Source organism: Phalacrocorax aristotelis, chromosome 2, assembly GCF_949628215.1.
Source record: "Phalacrocorax aristotelis chromosome 2, bGulAri2.1, whole genome shotgun sequence".
Taxonomy (NCBI): domain Eukaryota; kingdom Metazoa; phylum Chordata; class Aves; order Suliformes; family Phalacrocoracidae; genus Phalacrocorax; species Phalacrocorax aristotelis.
Window position 1 is genome coordinate 146,372,837 of NC_134277.1, and position 27,401 is coordinate 146,400,237.

The 27,401-nt window shown below is 41.2% G+C and overlaps 2 protein-coding genes across 5 annotated transcripts in view; one reads left to right on the top strand and one right to left on the bottom strand.

Moving 5' to 3' along the window:
* The window catches only part of RIMS2 (regulating synaptic membrane exocytosis 2), a 400,038-nt gene extending 383,712 nt beyond the window's left edge, over positions 1-16,326 (top strand). For all 4 annotated transcript variants that reach the window (XM_075085579.1, XM_075085580.1, XM_075085581.1 and 1 more), the window contains 5 exons: positions 10,729-10,870; positions 12,192-12,304; positions 13,057-13,158; positions 14,076-14,215; positions 14,651-16,326. In XM_075085579.1, the coding sequence (XP_074941680.1) occupies positions 10,729-10,870; positions 12,192-12,304; positions 13,057-13,158; positions 14,076-14,215; positions 14,651-14,869 (716 nt within the window). In that variant the 3' untranslated portion in view covers positions 14,870-16,326. The remainder of the gene's footprint in view (positions 1-10,728; positions 10,871-12,191; positions 12,305-13,056; positions 13,159-14,075; positions 14,216-14,650) is intronic.
* DPYS (dihydropyrimidinase) overlaps positions 1,699-27,401 on the bottom strand; it is a 108,296-nt gene continuing 82,593 nt past the window's right edge. Inside the window, exon 10 of the mRNA XM_075085587.1 lies at positions 1,699-1,976. The gene's annotated coding sequence lies outside the window, so the exon portion shown is untranslated. The remainder of the gene's footprint in view (positions 1,977-27,401) is intronic.

The window sequence follows — 27,401 nt, forward strand, 5'->3', positions numbered from 1 at the left end:
GTCTGAATTCCAGCCGCTCCCGAAGCATCCCAAGCTTCACGTTTTGTCTGAAATTCTGGCTTTGTTGAAATTGAAGGAAATTCTGTCACTGAATTCAACGGACCAATGTAAATGTGTGTAACATCCACTTAGATGTCTGTGTGGTCATAGTGCAAAATTTTATGCTCATAACATAAAGTAGTAGTTTTGAGTTTACTAAACTTTCCTGTGGACAACTGGAATATGTGCTAGAGCAAGTGAATTCTTATGTACAAGAAGGTTACCGGAGGAGAATTACAGTTACTCATCATGCACAGAGAAAAGGAGAGAGGCTCAGATCACATGTGAGCATCAGAAAGCCTACAACTGTTTTTATGAGTGGGATTGTTAACTTGGTGCTTCCTCAGATTACGCTGTGTGTATTGTTTGCTGTACTAAATTTGCGCTACAGTTTCCTTTTTATACTCTATTTAAATTCACTTCTGATTTGCATTTACACTGGGGTGTTGATATAAAATGGTAAATAGCAGGTTGCCAGGAGTGCAGCTATGGAACTGCTAGTCATGGCAAGATCTGTGTGCAGAGCTATGCCTTCCAAAACGGAGTATATTTCAATCTAATGTCTTCTTTTGCCAGAATTTTTGGGTGGTAGCAAAGCTATGAGATTCAATGAAAGTCAAATGCTTTGCAGGTGCTGAAGACAATTCAAGAGATAATTTATGATAATTTAAGACATAAATTATTTCAGAAAGAACTGGAAAGCATCTTGGTCTCCCAAGTATGTTAGAAAAACAAAAGGCAATTGGAAAGAAAAAAAAAGCCTCAGAATGTTCTTCAGCCCAAGACAATCATGCCAAAAATAGCAAGAATTAGTTGTTTTAGCTGAGGAGAAGATACATATTGGTGTCCACCAAAAGTAGTATATGAGTGTTGCTGCAGGAGTTCAGTAGGAATAGAAGCACGTTATATGCTCCTGTCGCCTGGCTGATAGCTATGTGGGAAACTTGCTCAAGGGGCTTTTCAATGCCACATAGGTATCAGCAGGAGTATTGCCATTGATTCTAGTGAGTGGAGGAGCAGGACTTATTTAAATGCATGCTGAACTGCTCAGCTGAGCACTGTTAATGGCTTTAGTGGCATTTCTCACTGATTAATCATTTGCTCATTGGTAGAGCTGGAATAAAGCTCGGCAGTTCCTGGATTCAGTTCCTGTGGTTAGGCCGCCAGATCACACTGTCCCTCTGGAGGTCCCAGTAGACAATAACAAGCAGACAATAATTTAACCAGAAATAGAAAATAGGGGAAGTAGTAACAATAAATTCATTAGCACAGTAATTATTAAAGTGAAGAGAATCCTGCATATGAGGTAGTTACGCTTTAAAATTATCCTCTTAAAAAGAATAATAGGAGGAGTATCAGGCAATGAAGAAAATGAGAATAACTACATCTTCTTGTGGGAATTGGCCTACTTTTTGGCCTTGGTGGTAAAGATGACCTTGTTTACAAGGAATGTTCATAGGCAAAGCCAAGGTGGAATTTGAAAGAAGGGTATACTGCCCTGTGGCAGGGTATCCGCTATACAAGATGAAGCTTTAAAGACCTTGGCTTGACTAATGCTAACAAGCCAGAGACTGCTGCACGTCTCCTGCAACAGCGGGTGGCTCATCTTAGAGGATAAAAATCACTCCTAACATGGAATAATAATCATTCCATACAGAATCTGTATGACATTCAAGTTTATTGTTGATAATTTTTTATGTTGGCTGCTAGGGCACTGCCCAGGGTCTGAGCTGAGTCAGCCTTTCTGTCTGTGGGGGGGGGCTGGGTCGCTCCCACTTCTGCAGCTCCTCAGGCTGACTCCAGGCTGGAGGCACTGTGGAGGCATTTCCAGCAGTACGCATCTCTCTTTCCACTCCCAAGTGTTTTTGCCAACCACGCTCACTGATGAACAACAACGCACTGATAAAGTAGATGTAGAATGCCAAGATGGGTAAGACCTTTTAAAAAAGAAGCATAGAAAAAGCTATACCGTTGCTGGCAAAGTGAAGAGTGTGACAAACAAAACACACGCATTCTGGGAAACATCTGGAAAATAACAGAAAAGTAGAAGAGACTGCAGAAGGATTGACATTCAAAGTACAACATAATTCAACCTGACTATATGATGGAAATGCCCAACAGAATTTTAAAGCTGTATTTCTCTTGTATCTCTCTTCTGAGCTGCTAGTTACCCTACAGCATGTACCTGAATAGTCAACAGATAACTCAGGTATGGCTGTATCAGCTGGTAGTGAAGCTACAGTGTATGGCAGGTGTCATCTCTGGTGTTACCTACATAAACCTGAAAAAAACCTGTCTAACTTATATCTGCATGCTCTAATTGTCATTTTTCAATGGCAAGATCAATAGTGTAGTCAGAGCCACGGCACACTGTGTTGCCATTGTTTCAATTGGAGAGGCAAATGTTTAACAGCAGTAGTTTGAAAGTGGGTCATTACAGAGTGAAATTTGCTCAGAGTTTTGGAAGTGTGATTATTTAAATAATGATATTTGCATAGTATCATTACTCATCTTAGACAAAACTAGGAGGAAGAACTGTTTCTAATTCGTGTAATCTCAGTAGCCATCCAACTATTTGGCACCATCTATCTCATTAGGCCCTAATAGAGGGTGTTGAATTGTTTCAGCAAGCTACATCATTCAAAGCTGCTGCACAGATCCATCTGATAGCATATGTAATGACCCTAGCTATACTAAAAATAATCAAGTTTGGATTAAAGAATGGCGTTACTGTCATTATTACATATTTAGTAAGTATCTCTCAATTTGTATAATAGAAAAATTAAAGAGCAATTCCAAGCTACACACTCTTAGCTTTTCAAGAAGTTTTAATCTGCTCTTGGCACTGCATGGAGTAATTGTTATTAATAAGTGCACAAGAATGGTCTACATCCAGAAAATTGAATGTACATCTAAACATAAAACCATTATCACTCAGAACTGCAGTGAAGGTTTCTTTTTACTTAAGATGGTCAGCCTTTGTCATTGGCAAAATAAAAGACTGGGTTTAAAGATTTATTGTGGTGAAGATGTGCACCTATTTAGTGATTCCCTAGGTAAATGGTATATAAAATTAGAATGTAATTCCACAAAATTGCTTGCTCTGTTTTTTCAGGATTTTAATAGCTTGGGGATGAGACTGATTTCACACTGCTTTGCACTTTGTGTAGTCATGTGGATCGCTGTACATGATGTACAAAGTGGATATAAAATGCTACCATTCTGTTTTGACACATGCACAAAATACGCACAAAGTCAGACCTATTATATTTGAATGATAAGAACACCTATCTGTGTGGAGATCACAACTAGTCTAAACAAGGGTTCGGGGAAACCTGTTCATTCAGATCACTTGGCACAGGGGAAATACAGCTGTGGGCTGCAAAGCCACGTGCTTCTTCATTTTCGTAACTTTGTGTTCAGTTCTACAGCAATCATATGAGGCTTTTAGCAGGTGCATCTTCTGGCCACACTCAGAAAACTGATGGGCTTATCAGTAACAGAAATGGACTTCTGCAGAAGTGCTGAAAAGGCGCGAGTGGCTGTGTGCAGTTGTGTTCTAGATTCGCATCTCACTGCCAGCAGTTGTACATTTCTAAACAAAAGTGATTGGGTAACATTAATTCTGCATTTGTTATCTGCTGGTTTTATATTGCGTAAGAACCTAACTGGTTTTTTAATCCCTTATTTGAGCCACTTAATATACGATAGTATTTTTTCCAAGATAGATTCAAACTTTTATGGATCTCTGGTTAGACTGGCTAGCCAAGGGGTTGTTTACTAGTGCAGTAAATCTCAGTATAGCAGCTGACTTGGAAATATATCTTACACAAATTTGAAGAAAACGTTCCTTCCTGGCACTGCAGTCATACATTTGAAAAAAACAGCCTAAATCTAACAGAGGTGTCTTGATCACTCTTGGGCCAAATAGGTGATTAAAAAAATAAAAAAATCTCATTTATTTTCTCACTGTATATTACAACAAAAATCTGTTGTCAACATCCATAAAATGAAGGATCCAACCAGAAGCCTGCATAGTCGGTTTGTAGTTACGTAGTCAGAGGCAAGTAACCGAAAGAGAAGTGCAAATCACATCAGTACTAACACCTCTCATCCTCACAGGTACGGTTATTTAGTTTTGATTCCCTGGGACGGCTCCCAGTGCATTGGCTGTCTGTTATCAGGGGTAAATTCTTTGCCAAGGCAATGGCCAAACAACAAACCTTCATGCTGTGGTTCCATATATACTTAATTTCCAAGGAATGTTACATAGCACAGGTATTGAAAACAAGCGCTAAGCTGTCAGCTGTGGCTATTTGTCCTTTTTATATGTAACATGTTCAACAGTGGATAATACAGGGGTACAGGAATTTTAGGAACATTAAGTAATTATCATGGGTGTGGAAAAAGAGTTCTTGTTAACAACTCAGGCTTGTAAAAATGCTTCAAAAACTTTTGGGATCACAAGTGTTGAAGAGCTTAAACTGATGGATGCCCCATGCAGACAAAAGCAGTTTCTATTGTCTGATGCTCTTAAGAATTTGCAGAAGGGTCAGTTAGGACTGAAGAATGGACATCAGCACAGCAGTGAAATGGAAGTGGCAGAATACAACTTTAACCACATTAAAAAGTGGGAGAGAATAAGGAGCAGGTGCCTGCCTTAAACCACAGCATTGCCTGGGAGCAGCGTGTGGTAAACTGACTCTGCATCATGTGGTTACAGCAAGCTGGGGGAGGATCTTTTCCAGACTGAACATACAACCATCCATGACGTGAAAGGGAAATGAAATACAGACGAAGGATACTGCAGTCTGCCCAAAGCCTTATATCCCAGGAACAACCAAGATTTGTGATGACTGTCTCAGTCCCTGTATATGGAAATTCATCAAGAATAGGACCTGAAAGCTTCATCCCAGTCTTTGACCAGAAGCTCAAGAAACAGTTTTGCAGTTGCTTATTTCATTCAGTTCTCTCTTTCTTCCACTTTTTCTTAGGTGCTGTCTTAATTAAGCTTAATCTTAACCATGCTTCCAGTATGGCTAGAGGAAATTGAAGGGAGGAAACACAAAGACAAAGGACAGGAAGAAGTATTTCTTGACTGAAAATTAACTAGTGAGGCCTCCCAAGACATTTAAAAAAATTCATAGTGCAAACTGAGGCTGTCAGTCCAGGCCGCGTCAGACTTCCCAAACGTGGCTGTTCCCATACTGAAGAGCTTCCCTACTGAAGGCAGCTCTGCTTTGGGGCTATCAGGGCAGGCCATCCCCATCCCAGTTGGGATTTATCAGTGTTATACATTCAGGTATTCGTGGGAGCAGGAACTGGAACATGTCTTCCCTTCTTCCTTATAAGTACAAAGTAAGGGAGAGCCGCTGGCTACAATTTTTCCCTGGACCTGCAAACACTCTTTGGGCTTCATAAATGCTTATGGCATACGCTGTAAAAAAACTTCATCAGAAGGGCTGTAACAGGATGTTTCATAAGCACTGGCCTGTGAGAATTGGTGAGACGGGCTCAAAGCTTCTCAAACTGAGGTGACAGTGGAATCTGGGTTTCCCAAAACCTGCTTAAATTAGTAGATCCTAGTCCATGGCTGCTGCTAGGGGTCTGTGGGTGACACAAGGAAAGAAACAACTCAGCAGTGGTTCCCAGTAGTGCTTCAACAAGAGTAAATGCCTCATTCAGTGCAGCCAAAACCTAGGCCAGACACAGAATTGTGTGGCTGCAAAGGGATTTGAGACCTACCCCATCCCCCTTTTCTTAGGTAGGATCAAATGTTCTTGGCCTGTCTCTTGATGGCTCTATCTAACCTGTTCTTAACATGCCCAGAGCAGATCTCTAGATGCTTAGAGTTTTACTCTTGAAAAATGGTTGCTTACAGGCAGCTAACGCCTGGGTTTAAATGAAAATACTGAAGCAGTTTTTATGCAGCCTTTTTGGTGAGGTAAGGAGAGCAGAGCAGAGGCACCTCAAGCACTTGAGTGTGTTTCTGAAGCCACAGCTGCTCTGTACTCAGTACAAGTCCTACCAAGAGATCATACACCACCTCGGGACTGGCATAGCCAGCCTGCCTCTGCCTGCGCCAGCTGTGCCCCATCTCGGGGCTCTGTGCCTGGTGGTGAGCAGTTGTTGGAAGCGCTTGCTGAGAGGAGCTGGGAGCTCTCGCTTCTCCCCACCAGAGGCAGATTTCATCTGCCTAGATCCCAGATCACAGAAGGTAATCTGTTGTGTCCACTGCAGTTTTCGACTTGTCCTCACCTGATATTGAAGATCATATCAGTAGTTCTGCACCTCTAATTTGTAAGTGATTTGCACTCCAAGTTGTGGAAACAAATAATTCCATGGGTAATTTAGAAAATATGGCCTGTGGAGTCTATTTGCAGTAACCATATTAGTTAAATTACCAGTGTGATTAACTGTAAGAATGAATGTGCTTTCATAAATACCAAAACAATTATTTCCTGTAATTTATTCCACTCCTTACAATATGGCTGCAAGAATGTGAACTAGTGTTTTTCAGATAATATATTCCATATTTTGTGATGGGGACTTGAGAGAAATTTCTTCTTTTTAGGGCAATTATATTATACTAATTTGGAGAACATTTTCAATGTTCTTTATTAGATTTTAGTAAATTGTGAATAAAATGCTTTTCAGTGTATGTGGTCAGCATCATGCTTAGCAACGAAGTACGCTACTAAACTCTTTCTGCATCCTTTCATTTGGTAGGATTAAAAACAGTGTGCTTGAGGTGAGTGTATATGTATATATACTTCATGATTATAAAACCAACCTCCACTTTTACAGTGGCACCAGTTGCGTGTTTGCTTCTGTGTTAGTGTCAGATGCGTTCCCAAGGTATTCATCTCGCCAGACGCTAGCATCAGCTCAACCAGGTTCATTCAATTGTGCGTTTGTTTTCACAAATGTTTTTAGGAAATTATCTGTCTTAAAAGAAAAAGAACAACTTCAAAACGTATTGTCGGTTTGTTCCTCTTGAGCTGGGTCCAGTACAGAATAAAGCCACACAAGTAGTTGAATTAGCACAACAGAGGATGTTTCAATTTCCAGGCAGAAATGAGGGAAAACACTTTGGGTTTACTAGAGTGGTAAGACCTTCAACCATATCTTCTATCAGCTGCAACTTGGAAGTGTGGTACCACAAGCTATTTTTCCTACTTTGCATTTTCATTGCTACTTGCAACGTTTTAAGTATTTTAATGCTGAATTTATGAAACACAAGTTATGGATCATGTAAATAATGCCTTTGCTTCTAAATTGCTTGAGGAATTGTGGGCTTATTTTTTATTTATTGCATTTTTTCTGGGGACCAATGTATTGCTAGTATCATGGGCAATCAAGTGTAGGTATTTCTCATGTGTATTATTACATGTTAGTTTTAGCCAAGCTTAATCTAAAAGATTAGTAATCTCTAAAACAGTGGCTCAGGAGTCATGCCTGAGATCTGGGTGTCCTTCTGTAATTCTATTCCAAATTGCCATTTTGCTGTTAAAATCTTCAATTCCAAATTTTCAACTACCTGAAAGGAGGTTGTAGTGAGGTGGGTGTTGGTCTCTTCTCCCAAGTTACTAGTGATAGGACAAGAGGAAATGGCCTCAAGCTGCATCAGGGGAGGTTTAGATTGGATATTAGGAAAAATTTCTTTACTGAAAGAGTGGTCAGGCATTGGAAGAGGCTGCCCAGAGAGGTGGTGGAGTCACCATCCCTGGGGGTGTTCAAAAAACATGTGGATGTGGTACTTCAGGGCATGGTTTAGGAGACATGGTACTGTTGGGTGGACAGTTGGACTTGATGATCCTAGAGGTCTTTTCCAACCTTAAAGATTCTATGATTTCTTATTTCAAGAAGCATCATCATCATGATTAGGAGCTGTATTGCTGAAAGGTCAGATGTTTCTCTTTTGAGATTATCAGAGTGCTCTGCCTGTTCTGTTGAAAACAAAAATAGTTATTCGCATAGCCTCCTTTCAACCCTCCTTAACTTCCTAACCTACACAAAAGTTGGATATACTATGCATGCCTAACTTTCATGGTGCATCAAAGTTGTATCTTTTCAGCCGTTTGCCTGTCTTAAAGTGAACCAGAGAACTTATTTCAGTTAAAACGAATGCAGGAAAGTAAAACTGCTTAAAAATAAGATTCAGAGGGGTGCTAAGAACAGCTAAACCTGTGCCTCAATGAAGGCTTGAATGGCAATTGCACCAGTTCTTCCTTGATTTTTCAGTAAATTGATGTGCAACAGATGTATTGATTCTTTCTGTGAATTTTCTGCTAGAGTGAAGGCATACAAATTTATAATTCTAATTCAGAAAAAAATCTGCCTTACTAATTAATAAAAGTTCCTATGTACTCCTTCACATACCACATATTCAAACATTTATCCCAAAACCCAAAATCTTTGAAAGATATTATATGAAGAGATTGAAGAATCATGCAAGATGGAGATGTTCTGTTAAATTTGCATGAGGGAGTTCATGTTTGCAACAATGAGCCGAGAATGACCACCATTGAACAAGGCTGAATGAAAATGACTTCTTAGTAATCAAAAGAGCTCGTACAATGGAAAAGTAATATCCTGTAATAATACTTGAATGAAAAGAGGATAGGGCTTCAGGAGTTGTGTGCCTTTCACATGTAACTATGACGCAGTGTACCTTTTCTACAAAACTATAGCACAATTTTTTCCTGGCAGTTTTGTGGGTATATTTCTTTGATATGAGTGATTCGATTTTACAACAAGTCAGCTGCCAGGTTTCATTAGTTCAGTATAAATAATAAAACCAGCAGGCAACTTGGAACAGTACAACCCAATAGAAATGAAATTGCTGACTTCTGCTCTTCATTTTCATATGTCATGTTAGCCTTTTATGTTTTTTATTTTTATTTATTGCACCAGATATCGATGGGCATTTTCAGTAGTTTTGACATAGTAAAAAATTTATTTCACTCTGTTGGGTACTAAATTCATGTGGGTAGCTGAAGTCCTAGAGTAAAATATTTCTTCTGTTATTTTTATATATTGATTAAAAGTCATGGTCTTACGGAACGCACAGAAGGCTTGTAATAAACAATATGATTTGAACCACTCATGATACTGCTATAGAAATCTCTCACTACTGCTAAATATTGCAAAGTTATTCATCTTTATTGACAAGGGGCCAGTAGGTTTCAAGGTGTTTTGGGTGTCTATTTCCCACTTCACTAAAATTCCTGTATTCTTTATCTGACCTAATATCCCTCCTGACTGCAGGGCCTGGGAGACTTCAACTCACACTGCAGCCTGTAGGACAGAGTGACACCGAATGTGGACTTGCAGTTGATGCCCCTCTCCTATTCCCTGTCTGAGGGTACAGGTCCTCTTTCTCTAAGCCAGCCCATGTTCACACATTCTCCTTGGGGTGTGAGAGTCCTTATCCCAGGACAATCTCGTCCCTTGCTTATTTGCTTTCTCAAATCCCTGGAACTTCACCGACCCCACAGGTTCAGCAGTTCTTCTGACTCCGGTACCTGATGAGCCAGAGAAGGTGTAAAGGGTAGCAGAGGCTACAAATAACTGCAGAAGAGGGCGAGTCTCTAGATATCCTAGGATACTGGATATTAGTCTACCCTCATGGTATCAATGTTTAAGGATTCCAATATTATTTGGTGTCATGTACGTTTAGAGTCATGACTCTCTTATATTCTCAGTTTATCACACACCACTGTGCTGAAGTCAGGGGGGTATTGAACAGATAAAAGAAATTGGAATACAGAATTCCCTGCCCCATTGCAGGGAACAGAATTTAAAATCAGAAAATGACATGGAGCAACTGTCTTATTCCTGAAAGAAAAACTGAAGCTTCATTGCTACTCATTCTTTCTTTCTTTTTTTTTTTTTTTTTAAGAGTATCTTCCAGCTGAGGTCTCGATCAAAATTCCTACAATAAATGCTACTATATTAAATTTTGAGTATTTTTTTCCCTTGTCTGATACCCAGATATTTGTCACTTTGCTGCTTTTACAACTAAAATCAAACTGTGCAAGCAGATACAAAAATTGTTACTCTTGGAGGTGGTAATAAAGTTTCACATTGTGCATAAAAGTCAATACTGTATTTTTTATATATAAAGTTAAAGCAGCTAGTGAAATGAGAAGAGCATGAATAGAGAAAAAGGAATGGGAAGGATTCTTGATTTGTTGTTTACTATCCTCACTAATGGATATCTGTAATTTGATTTAGCAGGTAATGACCAAATGTTTTTAAATGAAATAATTAATCTGAATTAGAACATTCCTGCGACACTACAGGTTTTGACGTAATGGTAACATTTTAATTTAATTCCTAAGAGAGATATATTAATCCAAAGAAAACATGTTTTAAACACAGTAGGCTATGGGTAGCGTAAATCTGGTTACCTCCGTGGGCAGGCTTGTGTTGTGCATGTGCTGTCTACCCTTGGAGAGCAGGCAATGACAGAACTAAGGTCTTGAAAAAGAGATTTACGATGCTGCTTGCCTCTTATTAAAAACATGGTAATTTTTAAATGGAAGGTTTGGTAGAGTTCATTAATTTCTGGCTTTGAGTATTTCTGGCACGTGGAGCGGGGGTGTGCTGCCCGCAGTGGTGCCCCGCAGGGCCACCCAGCTGCGGCAGCGCGGTGCAATGGGGGCTTCTCTTTTGTCTCTGCAGAAGCAGGGGGCAAGAAGCTGCGGAGCACTGTCCAGAGGAGCACTGAGACAGGACTGGCTGTGGAGATGAGGAACTGGATGACCCGTCAGGCCAGCCGGGAGTCAACGGATGGGAGCATGAACAGCTACAGCTCTGAGGGAAAGTAAGCAGCCATTATAACTGTGGTTACCTGACCTTTTGCCATGAAACTGGTGGTTAGACAAAAGTACAGTGAGCACTGTAGGTCCTGTTCAGTCACAACTCCCATCACGAGCTAGTGTCATTGATGGACCAAGCCTAAGTCTTCCCCGGTGACTGAAAGAGTCTCCCATTCTTGGTGCAGGAAGGGTGAGGATCATTTCTGCCATGCCATGAGAAAGGCATCTGGTGGGACAGAGCATCAGCATGTGGTATTGCAGGAGAAGTGGGTGCGGTGCACCAGGTAAAACACCAAAAAGGACAGCTTCTATTCTGAAAACTCCTCACATACATCTGTGCTTTGCAGAGCTAAGCATTTCCAGAGGATTTTCAGTTGTCAAGAGTTTTTCAAATATTCTGCTAATTAATCCTAAAGAAATTATCTGAGCAGCAGGATGAGACTGTCATATATTATGCTTTTCATAAAAGCCTGTGTTAAAGACGTCCGAGTGGTATGTCCAAGATATTGCCCAGAAAAACCCTACTGTGGATAGATTTATTAGTGGTGTTCACAGCACTGGACGATATACCTATACTGGACAATAAATCTTACATGTCTAAGTTGATGCACTATATGCACTTGAGATGGACATTTATTTATGGTTGGTCATTACACATCTCATTAGTTCTTGTTGCCTCGTAATGGATCACAGATAATTTATGGCAAGAATTTGAATTTTAAGTTACTTTGGTCATTTGCCACAATGGATTTCAGTTCCATTATTGAATAGATGTCATTCTCAAAGACATTTTTAACAAAATGTTTATAATGAATGCTGATTTTAAAAGGTGGTTTTAAAAATAGTGACCAGTATTCAGTATAATGCAACAATTTCACTGGATACATTTGACATTCAGCCACTGAGTTCATGTTGACTGAGAAGCATGAGCACTTTTACCTTCACGTAAATAAATTACTGGTAAGGGCTTGTGTTAGATTCTTATTGAACTGGACTGATATGAATACTACAGTGATTAACAGTGGTCTTTAATATATTGGGAAAAGGGAGAATGATGAAAAATATTACTGTGGAATTTAGACTCAGTGAGGATTAGTGCTTCCTTCACCTGTTTGTTTATATGCTGGAGGCTGAACTGCTGCTTATTGAACACTGTATGAAGTTTTGAAAATTACAGTAGTTGTTTTGTAATCTTGTCAGTTTAAGTTCTTTGTGAACAGTAGTACCAAAAACATAAACACTAAATGCAAAACATCTAGAAAACAAAAAAGGGCAAATTCAAGTGCATTAATTTGGTTTGGGTTTTTTTTTCAATTTATTTTTTAGTTTGATTTTCCCTGGTGTGAGGTTGGCTGCAGACAGCCAGTTCAGTGATTTTCTGGATGGACTTGGTCCTGCCCAGCTTGTAGGACGACAGACTTTGGCAACACCGTCTATGGGTAAGCATTTATGTCTTATAGAAATGATATGATCTTCTGGGTCTGGTAATTAGAACACAGAAGTTATCTAGATTCTAAGTCTTTAAATACACACATTTCCCCTGTGGTTTTGAACAACTCACTTAAGACCAAAACTCTAACCTCAGCTGAAGTTGAACATAATTGTGGATGCTCATTAAGACACTCAAAAGTAGAAAGGTGCTTTGAAAAATTCAGTCTTTTATCACTTCTTCAGTTTTCCATCTTTAAAATGTGGCTAATGAGACCAGTCCTTTCTCTGTATCACTTGGATAGTATTGACTCAAAATGGGAATTTAGGTGCAAAGCAGTTGTTATTATTGTGCTTACAGACTTTTTTAGATTCACAAGTTATCTTTTCATACCTTGTCTTAAACTAGAGGCACAGTGAAGATATTTCAAGCAGTTTTAGAGAGCTGCTTTGTACTAATTCCCTTGCTGCCTTTTTTTATAATCGGAAATTCTTAAGATGAAAAGGAAAATTTAATTTGAAGAGATAGGGTCATGGGAAACAGGAGACAAGATGTTATTGCAGTGTTTTTTAATTGTTTACTAATGTAAATAGCAGTAAAGAGGGTATTAAAATATCTAGTAGTGTTAAAATCCAGATTATACTTGTTGGTGGAATGCAGATGATACAAGTCATCATGTATTTCACCCTAGAAATTTCCATAGCTTTTTACATATTTAGGTATTTCTGAGTCACAATGCCAGGATTGGTTTTTGTTGTCTAGGAGATATCCAGGTGGGAATGATGGACAAGAAAGGACAACTGGAAGTAGAAATAATCCGAGCCCGTGGCCTTGTTGTAAAACCAGGTTCAAAGACACTGCCAGGTAAGGAAGAAAAATCTTAGCAACAAGAATAGAGTTCTACCGAAAAAATCCAACAAATCCCCAGCTTCTGGGGCTTTACTGTTCGACTTAGGTAAACTCTTAGCAAATTCACACGTCGGTAGGTTACAGTATTGTACACTGAAATGCATAACGTAGTGAAATGGTATACAAAAAAACAACCCTACTTCAGGAGGAAAAAAAAATCAGACTGGTGTCTGGGCACAGGCACAAAAGACATAAAAGTATTTTAGTAATAGCAAATGCATCCTTGGTTATGGGGTAGACAAGAAGGTATGTACTGAAGATGTGATATAAGAATCTTATGGATGAAGAGGGAATCAACAAGAGGTGCGGAATAGGTACCTACTCGAAAAGTAGACCAGTATTTGATACTTACTCCTTATTTTTTAACCTGATGTCCTATAACACTCTGTGAAAAGGACAATATAATGATATTTTTAGCAAGGTCTTCTGCCAAAATAGAAATGGTGTCAGAGTCTTTTCTTCACTGATTTTCACCTTGTAGATAATTTTAAATTATTAACGATTTGGAGCATTGATCCAAATCTCACCAAAGTCGGTGCAAGTCATTCTTTTACTTAACAGGCCTATTTTGCATAAGGGATACTATATATAGGAATATCTGTTTTTTCCAGGTCAAAGTCTGAATTGTTTCATGGCAAAAGAGACATATTAAAAAAAGTAAAGAAAAAAATTATATCAGGGGAAAAAAGTAAAGAAAACGCACGGAGGCTTTGCATGTGAATAAATGTTAATATTGCTTGTGGAGATTTGTTCATATAAGTTATATATCCAATAAAAGGCAGATTTCATCATATGGTGATAGAAAAGTGCATCTGTGCAAAAAAATCTTGACTACTTCTTTACTTACTGTTTTTTATTTTCTGTCTTCTAAGCACCATATGTAAAGGTGTATCTATTAGAAAATGGAGTCTGCATAGCCAAAAAGAAAACAAAGGTAGCAAGAAAAACGCTGGAACCACTTTATCAGCAACTTCTATCATTTGAAGAAAGTCCCCAAGGAAAAGTTTTACAGGTAATTTGCATCAATAGTCTTCTGAGTCTGAAAACGTCACCTGTATAGTTTTCACTGAATGAGTTTCAAACTTCCTTTCATGCTTCATTTGGCAAGTTCTGCTATTTCAAATACTTGTTGAGCAGATAAATAATACGGTAATAACTATTGATGCGAGTAGAAAGTGCTGAGCAAAAGTTAGTTGTAGATTATTTTGCTGCTTCTATATGTATGGGCTCCTTCTCTCACTGGGCTTTCTTTAGTGTCATGGGTAACTGCTGTTACTGCCCAGGTAATTTCTGTCACTGCATCATCTCTTGTATACACAGAACTAAACTATGTCAGTAGTCAAATATTTCATTCCTTACTACAACTAAATAAGCAGAGACATCAGATTGAAGCTCTTATAATTTTTGCTGAAATATTTCTATTTTCTTCTTTTTCCTTTCCTAACAGATAATTGTTTGGGGAGACTATGGACGTATGGATCACAAATCCTTTATGGGAGTGGCACAGATACTTTTAGATGAACTGGACCTGTCCAACATGGTGATTGGGTGGTTCAAACTCTTCCCTCCTTCTTCCCTAGTAGACCCAACATTAGCTCCTCTCACTAGAAGAGCTTCCCAATCATCTCTTGAAAGTTCAACAGGACCTTCGTATGCTCGCTCATAGCAGCTGTGAAACTGTTGTCATAGCAACCAGCGTTACAAAAAAATAAAATTACAGGTCGCAAACCCTGGTAACACTGCATGCTTAATGTTGTGTCTTCTGAGCCTGTTTCTAGGGCTGCAACGCGATCCTGTGTTCTCAAGGAAGTTGCACACATTGTGCCCTACGGAAGGCCCTCAGGTGAAGGACTGAAGTCATGAAGAACTGATAGGTTTGGAGTTCAGGGACACTCAGTTTTGGTCCAATCTGAAGCCATGGACTAAACTAAAATAATCAATCTGTTTCATGCAACAAAAGTCCTTTTTAATGGCATATCTGTTTTGTTGCTCCCGTTTCTTTATTTATCTGCCCTCCCCTCCTAAAGCTTGGTTATGCCACAGAAATGGAGTTACCCTCCCATGAAGCCATGTTACAAGTCAGTGGATTAGCAGACACTGGAAGAAAAGAAGAATGTAAGGATGCTGGAAAAGTCAGCTGTCGTTTGAAACAGTTGCTTGAGATCCGAAAACTCTTCATACCGAAAAGGTTCAAGACTTAAAGTGGCGGGCTTCATACCTCCAGCTATAGATACAGTGAAACCCCAGATGTGATGGACTCTCTGAAAAATAAAATTCTGTGGATATACCGTACTGTATGAAATTAAAGAAACTTTTTTGCATGGACACAGATTTAGCTGAACACTTAAATTATTTTCTTGGGGCTGCAACTTGCAAAAAAAAAAAAAAAAAAGAATAAATCAGCCATTTTCAACAATTTATATTATTTTTAAAAATAAATTTCACTAGTGCATGGTTTTAAAGGGAAGAGAATGCAACAGGGTGATACAAAGACACACCACGTTTATCATTCTTTAAACCAGTCATGGTCTGTATTTTTGCAGACGTATATTAAAAATAAAAAATAATTTCTAGCAAATATTTAAAATTCTGTTTATGTGACAAGAAATAAGTGTAATATATTAAATTTATTTAAATGTAAAAGGTACAAGCCTTGTAAAGTTCAACATAATGTGCAAATTGTACACTACTTTTACCTCCTCCTTTCTCTATCTCTCCTCCCAGTCTCCCTTCTTCCTTTTGCTCTTTTTCCCCTCTACCTCCCAGGATGATCATCATATTCTAAAATGGCTACCTTTTGACTTATTACTCTCTTACGCCCCATATTTGGTTCAGGGCTGCAGATTGTTCTGCATTTCTGAATTATTTGAGAAAAATATTGTTTAAGAACTTACTTTTTTCAAGCATGTTGAAAAGGATTTTGCAACATGGCTTGGGAGTACATTAATGTAATTCAGCATGTATTTGATAAAGAAGATATTTGAACTTTTTGCAACTTATTGTACAGTGCATGGTAACTTATTTTCATTTTTTTCTCACCTTCAAATTGAATTCTACAGCAAAATACTGGAATCATGTGGCCATTGTAAGATGTCTTCAATAAATTTGTTTTCAGCGCCAGCATCTTTCATTCAAAGGTTGAACTATCATTTCCTGAAGGTTTTTGGAAAGAGGTAAAATTAAGTACCTGGTTGATTTTTAGGAAATCAATTTATAACACTTTTATTTGCACTAAACCAAATTAATTGCTACATTTTTGAGATTACAAAAGCAACAAAGGTTACTAATTCGTACAGTTCTGCTGTAAAGTTCAATTTTCATAAACTACATTTGTACTGCAAAAGACATAATTAGGGAATATCGGTCTGGAAAATATCAGTCTTTGCTTCATAAAACAGCCTTAAAGAAAGCTTATCAGTACCACTCCGACAGCTATTTGACCCGTTACCAGAACCCTCACTGCAGTCAACAGATTTTCGAAAACCTGTTTTTTGTAGCAGGCAGTAGCCACCGTTGGGTGGTGCTGCAAGTTCAAGCTTGTCATTAAATTGCATTATTTAAAGGAATGTAACTGGCTAACATTTAGTAACAAACTGTCCTTTTTTTCTGGGTCTTTGTATGCCTTTAACACCTATTTAAGGTTTAATATTGAAACCTTGCAATAATTTTTGAAAAACAATTATATTTACCTTTAAGGCCACAAAGAATTATTCTGATTTTATTTGAAAATCTATTAAAGTTTCCCATTAAGAAATTGTACATGCCTCATAGGTGGGCAAAAGTAATAACAGTATCACTTAAAATGCCTTTTACTTTGTGCAATATCATATTAATCAAGATTGTGTCTTGTCTTCAGAGTTTATATAATGGATTATTGTTAAGTTAATGGACAGACTGGTAAAATTATATTTATTGAAATAATTTAGACACCTGTCTACCAGCAGCAAATAAATACTACTAACATGCAGTCTACAATATCCCCTAGGATATTAAAGAATACATAACCATTTTACTGATACTGTGAGATGTGCTCACACATTCTCGTACGCATAGTCCTATAGAAATTATTTCAAATTTTAAAATCAAGGACATGACGCATGGAAGGTTTGTACATACTTGTCATTATGCAGTATTTATTTTAAAAAAATTAATGTATTTTTTTTAATTTTCACACGTCTGCGATTCTACTTATGGTTTAGTCATGTAAATAGCACTATTCCAGTGATCACTGCTGTCTTGTACATAGTACGTTTTAAAAGTTAAAAGGAATTACAGTGGGGGGAAAAAAAAGGCAGATTAGGCCTGTAATGAACACCAACTAATGTAAATCAAACTCATTCTGGTGATGGTATTTAACACTTTAAATAAAACATTTTCTTTACAGAACTTGAGTGCAACGCTTTGTTGCTTTTCTCTGAGCTGGTCAGCAGCATCCTGTAGCGGAGTTTTTGGCAAATAGCACATGCAGCTGATCAACAAGCAAGCCTTTCTTCTCTTCATTCTCTTCATTTTACAAATGAAATACCATTTGTAAAATAGGATGTTCACTGCCAGAGGCTTTCGGGCTGCGTGTGCACACAGGTGGGGGGTGCGGGGGGAGGCTGGGGCTGCGCTCCGGCCGCACTCCTGCTCTCGCACGCTGGAACAGGCGCACAGCTCCAGGGCTGGAGCTGGCTCTAAGCTGCCAACCCTGGCTGTGAGGGAGTGCTCGCACTTTGGTGTAGCCAACACACTGAATGTGGGGGGACATGCCATCCGGTTAGACTTCAGCGTTTGAAACGGGTGGCCACATTTGAAGTGGCTCTTGGGGATGGGTGTGGATCAAACCCGCTCCTGCTCCCGGGTGCGTCGGGAGGGCGCAGCCCAGCCTCCCCAGAGCAAGGCCAGTCGTGTTCCCTGCCCAGGCATGGTTCCTGCCACCGCGCAATTCACTAGGAAAGCTGAGCCTTGGATTATCAGCTGCTGAACTATAGTATTAAACGGGTTGGACTGTAAAAAGAGTAAGTTTGTGAGCTTCCACCCTACCCCTAGATACCACCTAGTATTAGCTGCCTTTATTTTTTATGAGCAGGGCACAAATGAGGACAGAGTACCCAGCCAGCAGTGGTAGCTGCTGGGGCTTGTGCAGCCTCGAGCAGGCAGTGGTCCAACACCTCTGCGGCTGTGTGATGGGGATGGAGATGGTGGGAGTGGAGGCTTTTCTCCCTGCCTGACTCCTCAGAGGCAGCATCAGCACAGGCAATGGTGACTGGGCAAAACTCAAGCACTGCCACTAAGGCACCTATACCTTGGAAATTTACTGAAGACTGAGATGCCAGCTGGTGGTTTGCACAGGAAAATCTGTGCATTTGATCCCAAATATAAGGTAAAAAAACCACTGTGGTATTGTCAGGAGGTAAAAACTCCAAGAAAGCAAGCATGTTTTGCCAGAGCACTGGTGGGAACTGTGAGGCAGGAAACTCCAGCTGTTTGTTGTACTGTGTCTGACAGTGGAACGCTGGGGAAACACTCCAAAACTTTTGGTGTGTTAAACTGCTAATGTCCCAGCAGGTTGCTCTTCTCCTTTGCTAACGCTGACATTGCTGTTGCAAGGTGACAGGGCAGGCAGGTACCTGGGTCGGAGCTGGGCTGTGACGGCGGGTGAGGCTGTCCCATGCCCTGGAGTACATCACCTCCAGCCCTGCCCCCAGGGCTCGCCTGCCTCTGGCACTCTTTAGAAATAAATGCAATTACACTCAGCAAATACCTGAGAAGGCGCGCTGGTACACCTGTACAGCCCAAAAAAAGGCCACACTATACTACTTCTGTAAAGGGTCCTTTTCTTCTTTGAGGCAGTTTCTCAAGATTGCTTACTGTTTCCCCTCACGAACACCTTCTTGCCCACCTCCACTTAATTTCAAACAGAACAAAATTGTAGCTCCCACTTTGCTCATGACTACTAAACATTGGCTCAGGCAGTTGATTCATGCTGTTATTCTGGGGTGTTCGTTCCCATTAAAAGTGCAGTAAAACACTATGTCACCCAAATTGTGGGGCTTTTCTGCTTCCATGCCTTTTTTGTAGGTCTTAAGCCTTAAATAGTTAAATGCTTTCGCTATGATGAGGTTGAGTGTGGGGCCAGCACGTGCTAACCAGGACACCATTGCATTCTCGTAGCCTCCCACTACTATCAAATAGCTGTTTACAACTGTGTAACTAATTAAAATAGAACTGTATTCATATAGAAAGTTAAATACCAATGCTTTAACATGACATGAAAGTTAACAAAGCATTAGATTTCACAGCTTCCTCACAAAGTTGGGTAATGCTGTAGGGGAGTCTAGAGCAGTCCATATTTGTTTCCTTAGCTCATACATCTGTGTAATTCTCACCTCCCTGTCACTCAGGCAGCAAAGAGCAAGCACCAGACCTATAGGTCTCACAACAGTCTTTCAACTGTGACTACCCTCTCTGTACCTTCATTGGTTAATATTTACAGTGAGCCTTTACCAGGAGCAAGCAGCAAGAAAGATGCACATTTTCCCAGGCAAGAACGGCCAACATTTAGGACAGGTTAATGGGAGCTAGCTTTAGCTGGCAAAAAATAAACCGATATGCTACTAAGACCAAAGATAAATTAGCTCTGGAATTATTGGCTTAACACCTGCCTATTTTAGATGTCTTGTTTAGAATGGGATGAGTAACTCTGGGGAGATCAGATCCGCTCCCTATTTCCCCATTGACCACAGAGGCAGAAAGCGATGGCTGCAGCTAAGCTTAGGAGAAGCAGACCCAGCCTCAGTAGCCAGGAATAAGAACAAAGACTCCATGGTGCTTCATTAGCAAATGCTATCTGAACTGCCTGTATAATTATCAGGTCTGAGGGCAGCAGGCAGCTGATGACTGATGAGGGAGGAAATGGCTAGAAATTAATTTCCCAGATCTGACACACTGCCCTGTCAGGTCACTCCTCAGCCCAGCCCCAGGGAGAAAGACAAGCAGCCATACTAATTAAACCATAGGGCATTAATGCCCCAAAATATATTTGACATGAGGTCACATAGAAAGAAAAAAAGCGTCTTAGAACTGCAAGAAGTACATGACACAGGACTGAGGAAAAGTTTGTCATAAATGTCTGTCCTCCGTGACCATTCCTGCAACCAAGAACAGTTGTGTTAAATGTCATCCAAAATGTACATATTGTTGAACTGGTGTTGGCATGAAGACGGGATGGGTGAGTGGCACTAGATCTCATTAGTTTTATGGATGTGGAGGCTTAGAATAGCTCAACAAGGTGGGAGTGGGTTTGGCCCTGGTAGACTATTTTGAGGGCAAGACTCACAAGGAACAGCTGAGGTCGCTTGGCTTGTTCAGCTTGGAGAAGGCTGAGAGGCAACCTCATTGCAGCCTACACCTTCCTCACGGGGGCAGTGGAGGGGGAGGTGCTGATCTTTCTCCAGTGATAGGACACAAGGAAATAGAATGAAGCTGCATCGGGGCAAGTTCAGGTTGGACATTAGGAAAAGGTTCTTCACTGAGAGGGTGGTCGGTCACTGGAACAGGTTCTCCAGGGAAGTGGTCTCAGCACCAAGCCTGTCAGGGTTCAAGAAACATCTGGGCAATGCTCTTGGTCATATGATTTAGTTTTGGGTAGTCCTGTGAGGAGCAGGGAAATGGACTTGGTGATCCTTATGGGTTCCTTCCAACCTGAGATATTCTACGGTTCTATGATTTCTCTGGACAGCTGTTAGCAGGTCTAGTGTAAGAGTTGTTAGACAAAGTCCTTCTGCCTAGCTGCAGTTTTGGTAAGGGAATGATCAGTGTTTTAGCGATTATAGTTATTTTAAGGAGACAGCACCCACTGAAATGAAAACAAAACAAAATACCAACACTTACCAGGCCAAACTCGAACAGTGGGTCCTGCTATGTGAATAGTGCATCTGACACATGAAGAAAAGGCCAGTACTACACTTGCCAGTGTATGTCAACCTAGTTTGAATGCCAATAGCAGCCAAAATTATTATCCCCTTGATGAGAATAAAAAGCAGATTTAGGGAAGACTAAGGGATGAAGTAGCAATATAAAATTATCAAAGTAACAATGGGTGGATATTTTATTGATCTCCCATTTTGTTTCTTGTTAATTAGCACTTCAGCTGCAGCATTTAGCTGCAGCATTCCTGAATAGTGCCAGACAGCTGCCTTGAAGACAAGGAATGTAAGTCACCATCTCCCAGGGACCATCAAATTGAGACTGCTGCTGCATGGGAATCAACTCGGTTAGGAAGTCTGGGGACTTTTCAAGTGCCTTCTTATGGTCTACCACACACTGGAAGTGACAGAAAGACAAAGGTTTTCCTTATTTAAAAGTTTCTCAGCCCATATTCTGATTCCATACGAACTTCCAAGCTGTCATTTTCTGTTTTGGAGTCTGAACTCAAGACCTGCTTACTCTCAGATCTGCTAACTTGGACTTTCAGAAGCCTTAGCTACCGCCTGCCATGTACCTGAGGTATCAGTGCATGTATTTACAGAGCCACATACATGAACAAGTGAGTTGTGTCCTTCACTGTGTTTCAGCTGTACAAGCCCAGCTACCTGGGAGCCAGCAGCTCTGGTTCTCTAGGAATGACCCTGGGGTAATATGGCACTTCTCCAACAGATGACTTTGTTCCTCACTGGCAAAGATACAAGCTGGAGGAAAGACATTTTAGTATATATCCTGATGCACTTTGGCCATTGAAACAAAGCTGCAACTTTGAAAAGTAGATCTCAGAACAAACCAAGAAGTGTTTCGGCCACATGAAGGGAACCAGGCCACCAAATCAACTAAAAGCCACATCTCAGATCTGTTCCCTAAAGACACCAGCCAGGTGCTGGACAAGGAAATATTGAGTGTAGACACAGAGGTAACATATTCCTGCCAGCACCTTAAAAAACCTTAAACTAAAAACCCCTCATTGGCACAGCTCTCAACTCTGAAAGTTTCAGTAAGCTGAAAAAAAAAAAACCAACCACCAACCAAAAACCCAAAAAGAGCATGAGAATGGCCATTTAAGATTTCTGTAAACTACTTTCATTTCTAAACCAGAATTTCTTGTTTTCAATTAGCATGCTGAGCTATCAGTAAACATCACAGTATCTGTAGGGCTGGTTTTCTTTAGTTACACACTTGAGTAACTAAGAACTTATTTTTGTATAGTAGTTGTTTTCTTCACCTGCTTAGGCACAGTTTTTCCTTCCTTGTTTTCTTTAAGAATGATCCATAAACTGAAAGCAGGACTGAGCTGCTTCCCCATGACCTTTCCACATCTAATATGTGTCTGGTTTATACTTAAAATGTGAGCAGATGCCTTAGGCAGTAGATTCAGAATAATCTGGCATATAGTCTTCTCCCTCCCTCAGCAGCTTTGCTTTCCTAACCAGTGTTGATTAACAAACTTAATTGTGACAGCTGGGTGTCAATGCAGTTCTGAAAGCCGTACTTACAGCCTGAGATGGATACTCAGGCTGTCTTTGGACATCTGATTTAGGTGAAACTCAGAGGGTCAGAATTAAGAGTCTATTTAATTGTACTCAGTGGAAAAAGACAGGAGACCTCCAGGGTAATTCTAATTTAGGATCCTCTGGAAAGCCATTCTGAGCATATCAGCTGCATAGGAGGCCTACAGCTTCCAAGGTAGGCCATGCAAATAGCTCCCGAAATGACAATGCCACCATCTGGATAAGACGTAAAAGAAGAATCTTTGCTTATTCCCTTCAGTACTTTTTTGTCCCAGAAAACATCTGGGAAAGTCTCTCTCCTGAGACCTGAATGACAATGAATTTGAATGTTGTGAAGGCAAAAATGTGGGGAAGGGAAAAATTTACCCGCTGAAGCTTCTCTACACTCTCATACAAACCTCAGGGCTTCGGACTAACTCCATGTTGACTGTCACACTTGGTGGCAGACCGTGACATGAGGGTTGGCCATATTTCTACTCTCAAACAACAACTTGAGTTTCACTTGCAGAAAAGCAAGGTACCACCTGGCTGCTGGACCCCTGCAACGGCATCATCCTGGTGTCCCTGACTCGCTTCAGCCCTGGACCTTATTCAGTTAGGTCCCATCTGCACTGCTAAATAAAACTCACCAGTTCCAGTTTGCAGGCACAGAGACCCAGTAGCATGGCTTACTTTGCATCAGCAAGCCTGAACTCTCTTTCTTCCTCCCTTCCCTTCCCATCCAGAAATAAGACTGCCTCTGCTAAACTGCTGGGAATGACAGCAGGCCTATGCTATCCCCAAAGCATTTCCTGGGAGAGCACTGTCTATTATGGGTTAAAACCATAGCAGGAGCTATGCTGGTGATGGCACAGTATGCAAGTACAAGCCAGGGCTTTAGCCCTGTTCTGTAAGTCCGTCCTTGCTTATAGCGGCAGCCTGGCCACCTTTACACATGGAGGTGCAGAGCCAGATGGGAATTCAAGTAGATGAGAAAAGGACAGATCAGTCCCTTCCAAACTGGGAACATGGCATCTTTCTTGCCAGATTTAAAGCCTGTTCCTTTACTCCACGTGGTCTTAAATAAATGCTTAAATAAATGCAGATCTGTTAAGGGAGAAAGGCTGAAGTCAACAAGAGTTCCAGGAATAAAAAGCTGTTGAAGACAGCCAGATTCCTAGGCACTGTGAGCAAAATTGGAGATTTTGGCCTCAAATGTACAAGGGCCAGGGAGAATCTCCCTTGCCCCAGGAGGTCCAAGCTATGTGAAGTTAAAAGAAACATCTGGGTGGTGTTGAAGAGCCACAATGTGCTCCTGCCCCCACAGGAGAAATGGGAGGTGTGGGAGCTGGAGGGGGCACTAGGAAGGGCTACAGCACATACCCTGTCCCCATCAGCAGAAGGGGCCAGAGCCACCCAGCATGCTGAGGACTTGCCTCAGGAAAAGTAAGAAACAGGATCCATTTTCCCAGAAGTCTGCTGTTCTGGCCAAATATTTACCTTGCTCAAGCTGGTCCTACTTGTACAAGTTTGCAAAAAGAGAACAGACTCATGGCCACTTAATCATAATTAACAAGGGTAACATGAATGAACCAAGCAAAGTTATTAAAGCCTGAGGTGGGGGGGTGGGGAGGGAAGATACTGAGCAATTTAATTCATTCCTCTCCATCTCCTGGCTGCACCCAGGATGTCGTCTTGTCTAACTCAGCACCTGTGATACTGTCCCATAATTGTTTCAATAGGTAAAAGAAATAAACCAGCGTGCGGGTGGTCTTTCCAATAGCGAGCCATCATTAAACCTCAATAGCACAACAGTTCCTAACATTTTTGGAAGGAAGGAAGTTATTTGTGTTCCAGGGCTGAAGCTGATCTCCAGGCACCAGTGTGCTGGTTTTGGCTGGGATAGAGTTAATTCTCTTTACTGTAGCTGGTGCAGTGCCGATGGCACATTGATGATTTAGTTGCTGTTAAGTAGTGGCTCAGTGTCGCTAAGTAGCGCCTGTAGTAGCCAGGGACCTTCCCAGCTTCCCGAGCTCTGCCGCGTGGGCGGGAGGCCGGGAGGGGCGGGGCCGCAGCCGAGGCAGCTGACCCCGGCTGGCCAATGGCGTGTTCATTCCGTACCATGTGACGCCACGGCCAGCACATTAACGGGGGCAGTTGGCGCGTGGGCGGCAGTTGTGGCTCGGGGACTGGCGGCGTCGGGTCGGCGGGCGGTGAGCGGCTGCGTCATGTGCTGTTGGTTTTGGTGGTTCATTCCCCCCTGCCCTGGGTTTGGCCTCTCTCATTATTTTCTTTTTCATTGCATTAGTATTGTCGTTGTTGCTATTGTTTTATTTTAATTATTAAATTTTTCTTATCTCAACCCACGAGCTTTACCCTTCTTGTTCTCTCCCCCCTCCCGCCAGTGGGGGAGTGAGCGAGTGGCTGTGTGAGGCTGAGTTGCCAGCTAAACCACAACAACCAGAGACAATAAGCTCTTTTGATGTGGCAGGTTATTCTGCTTTTTCCTACCAAGGAATGTCATGTACTTTCTTTTGAAGCATTTAGCAGCAGTAGTTTTCAAACCAAGGTGAAACAAGAGGCTAAGATCCAGGATGGTGACTCGCATGGTCTTTGAGGCTAGCCTTAATCTTGCTGCTGATCTGCAGTGTTTAGGGATGCTAAATAACAGTGAAATGAGATGCCATAAAGATCATGTTTATGAGTCTCCAACTGACACCCTCTTTCTTTCTCAAGTTCCCTTATACCCAAATGTGGGTTTGGTTTTTTTTTAGTACACTATTATTTACTGAGCACATGTATCCAGGTCATAACTATTAATATAGCTTGAGTTGTTCAAGACAAAATCTTCTCTGGAAAAAAAAAGAAGTGTTGTGTTGGGTAGAGGACACGAAGAAAATGGCAAATTGAAAGGAAACAGCTCACAATTCATGCAGAAAAGGAAAGTTAAGGAATAAGTGCCTGCCTTGCAAGGCTCCACAATGGGCCATTATCAAATAATGCCAAATCCCATACATCATCTCCTCTGGAAGTGAACAAAATTGAATTTGTTTTAAGAACTATTACCCAAAGCTCTGCAGGGGGACAAGAAGCTGGAAGAAGCTGTGATCCAGTTGTCTCCCACTGAGCCTTCGCTAGAACTTTCTTTTGTTGGGAGAGGAGCTGAAGTCAGCCTCAGGGGAACTGCTTACTGGGAATCTGAAACCACAGAGATTCCTCAAAATCTTCAGGGATAATGGGCACAGCTGTGTTAGATGGTGATCGGCATGTAGCCAGTACCGTGTTTTTTAGAAGTATTTAGATGTCTCACTAAAAATGAAAATACAGGTACAAATAATGACTAGTGAAATGGTGTGGAGGAGGAGCTGGAAGGAATCCTAGGCCCTCAAGTGATATGGAGGCACCATGAGCTTTGGGACAAGACCTGCCCTTTAATTATCACTCCAGTCAGCACTGAGTTATGTTATACGCCACAAAACCTTTCAGTGCAATGTCAGGTAGTGCCCTTTGCCGAATACTGCACTCCTCTGGCAGACTGGGACTCCCCAGGGTAGGTAAATAAAACTACCCATTGATATCTGCAAAAAAGAGGCACATTATCTTCCTCTGATGGGTTTTCCTGCAAGAAGGGACTATTCAAGCTTTTGCATCTAATAACACTGGACAGATTTTGAAGCTGTTGTTCCCCATTAGAAATTGGGCTGTCCTTCTGCCCTGGCACCAGGCTCTACTCCCTGCTGCATGGGTTGGATAAATGCCTAATCTGGGCTTATGCATGCCCCATGTGTTACAACATCACCACTGGCCCTAGCTCCCTGCACTGTGTTTCACAGTTCCTTCATCTAGGATTTTCCCTCTCCCTTGGTATTAAACTTGAGGGTGCTCTGCTGTCTGGCAAGTGTCTAGGGACATTCTGGTCTCCCTGTATAGACAGTGGATATGGCACTTTTAAAACCCAATTTATCTGACATTTTAGATGTCTCCTTTAAGATGGAAGTGGATCATAGCTCAGCTGTGCCTATTCTCATCACTGACTGTAAAGGGGATAGCTCAGATGTACATCCAGTAAACGGAATTCCATTAACTGCGTCTTGCTATTGACTCAAACAGGCTTTTGACTGAAGCCTCTTACATGACTCCAGCACAGAAGAGGCATTGCTGCAGCATCCAGTCTGAGGTTGCTGGAGACAAGTATTGAGTGCTGTGGGACAGCAGCTGAAATAGCCTCAGTAGTTGCAGGGCAACAGGTGCCTTGAGCTAACCCAGCAGAGACAGCAAAGACATCTCTGGATATATTTGAAACTAGGGATTCAGGAGTTGTTTCTGGGATGCAGAGTGAGAACCCTCTCCCAAAGATAGATGGCTGCAGCATTTCTTCTCTCAGGTAGCTAATTCTGCCTCAGGCTATTTTTTAAAAGCTTGCTGAGGCAGCTGTACTGCTCGGTCTTTCACCTATAGCATGAACACCAGATGCTGGAGAGTGAGACTGAGTTTCTCCTTACTCCTGAAAGACTTTGCACCCAAATCTGTTGCTGAGCAGGAAAGGGCCCCAGGAGCCAGCTCTGAGGCACGTGATGGAAAAGAGACTTTCCCAGCCTCTGTGAAACTGAGTGGCTGGGTAGCCACGGCAGTGATGGACAGACTTGTGGGAGTGCTGGTTGAGCTGAGGGGCTAGGCATGCCGGGATTCTGGTCCTGGATCTGAGGAACATCTCTCTATTTTATTTAAACAGCTGCT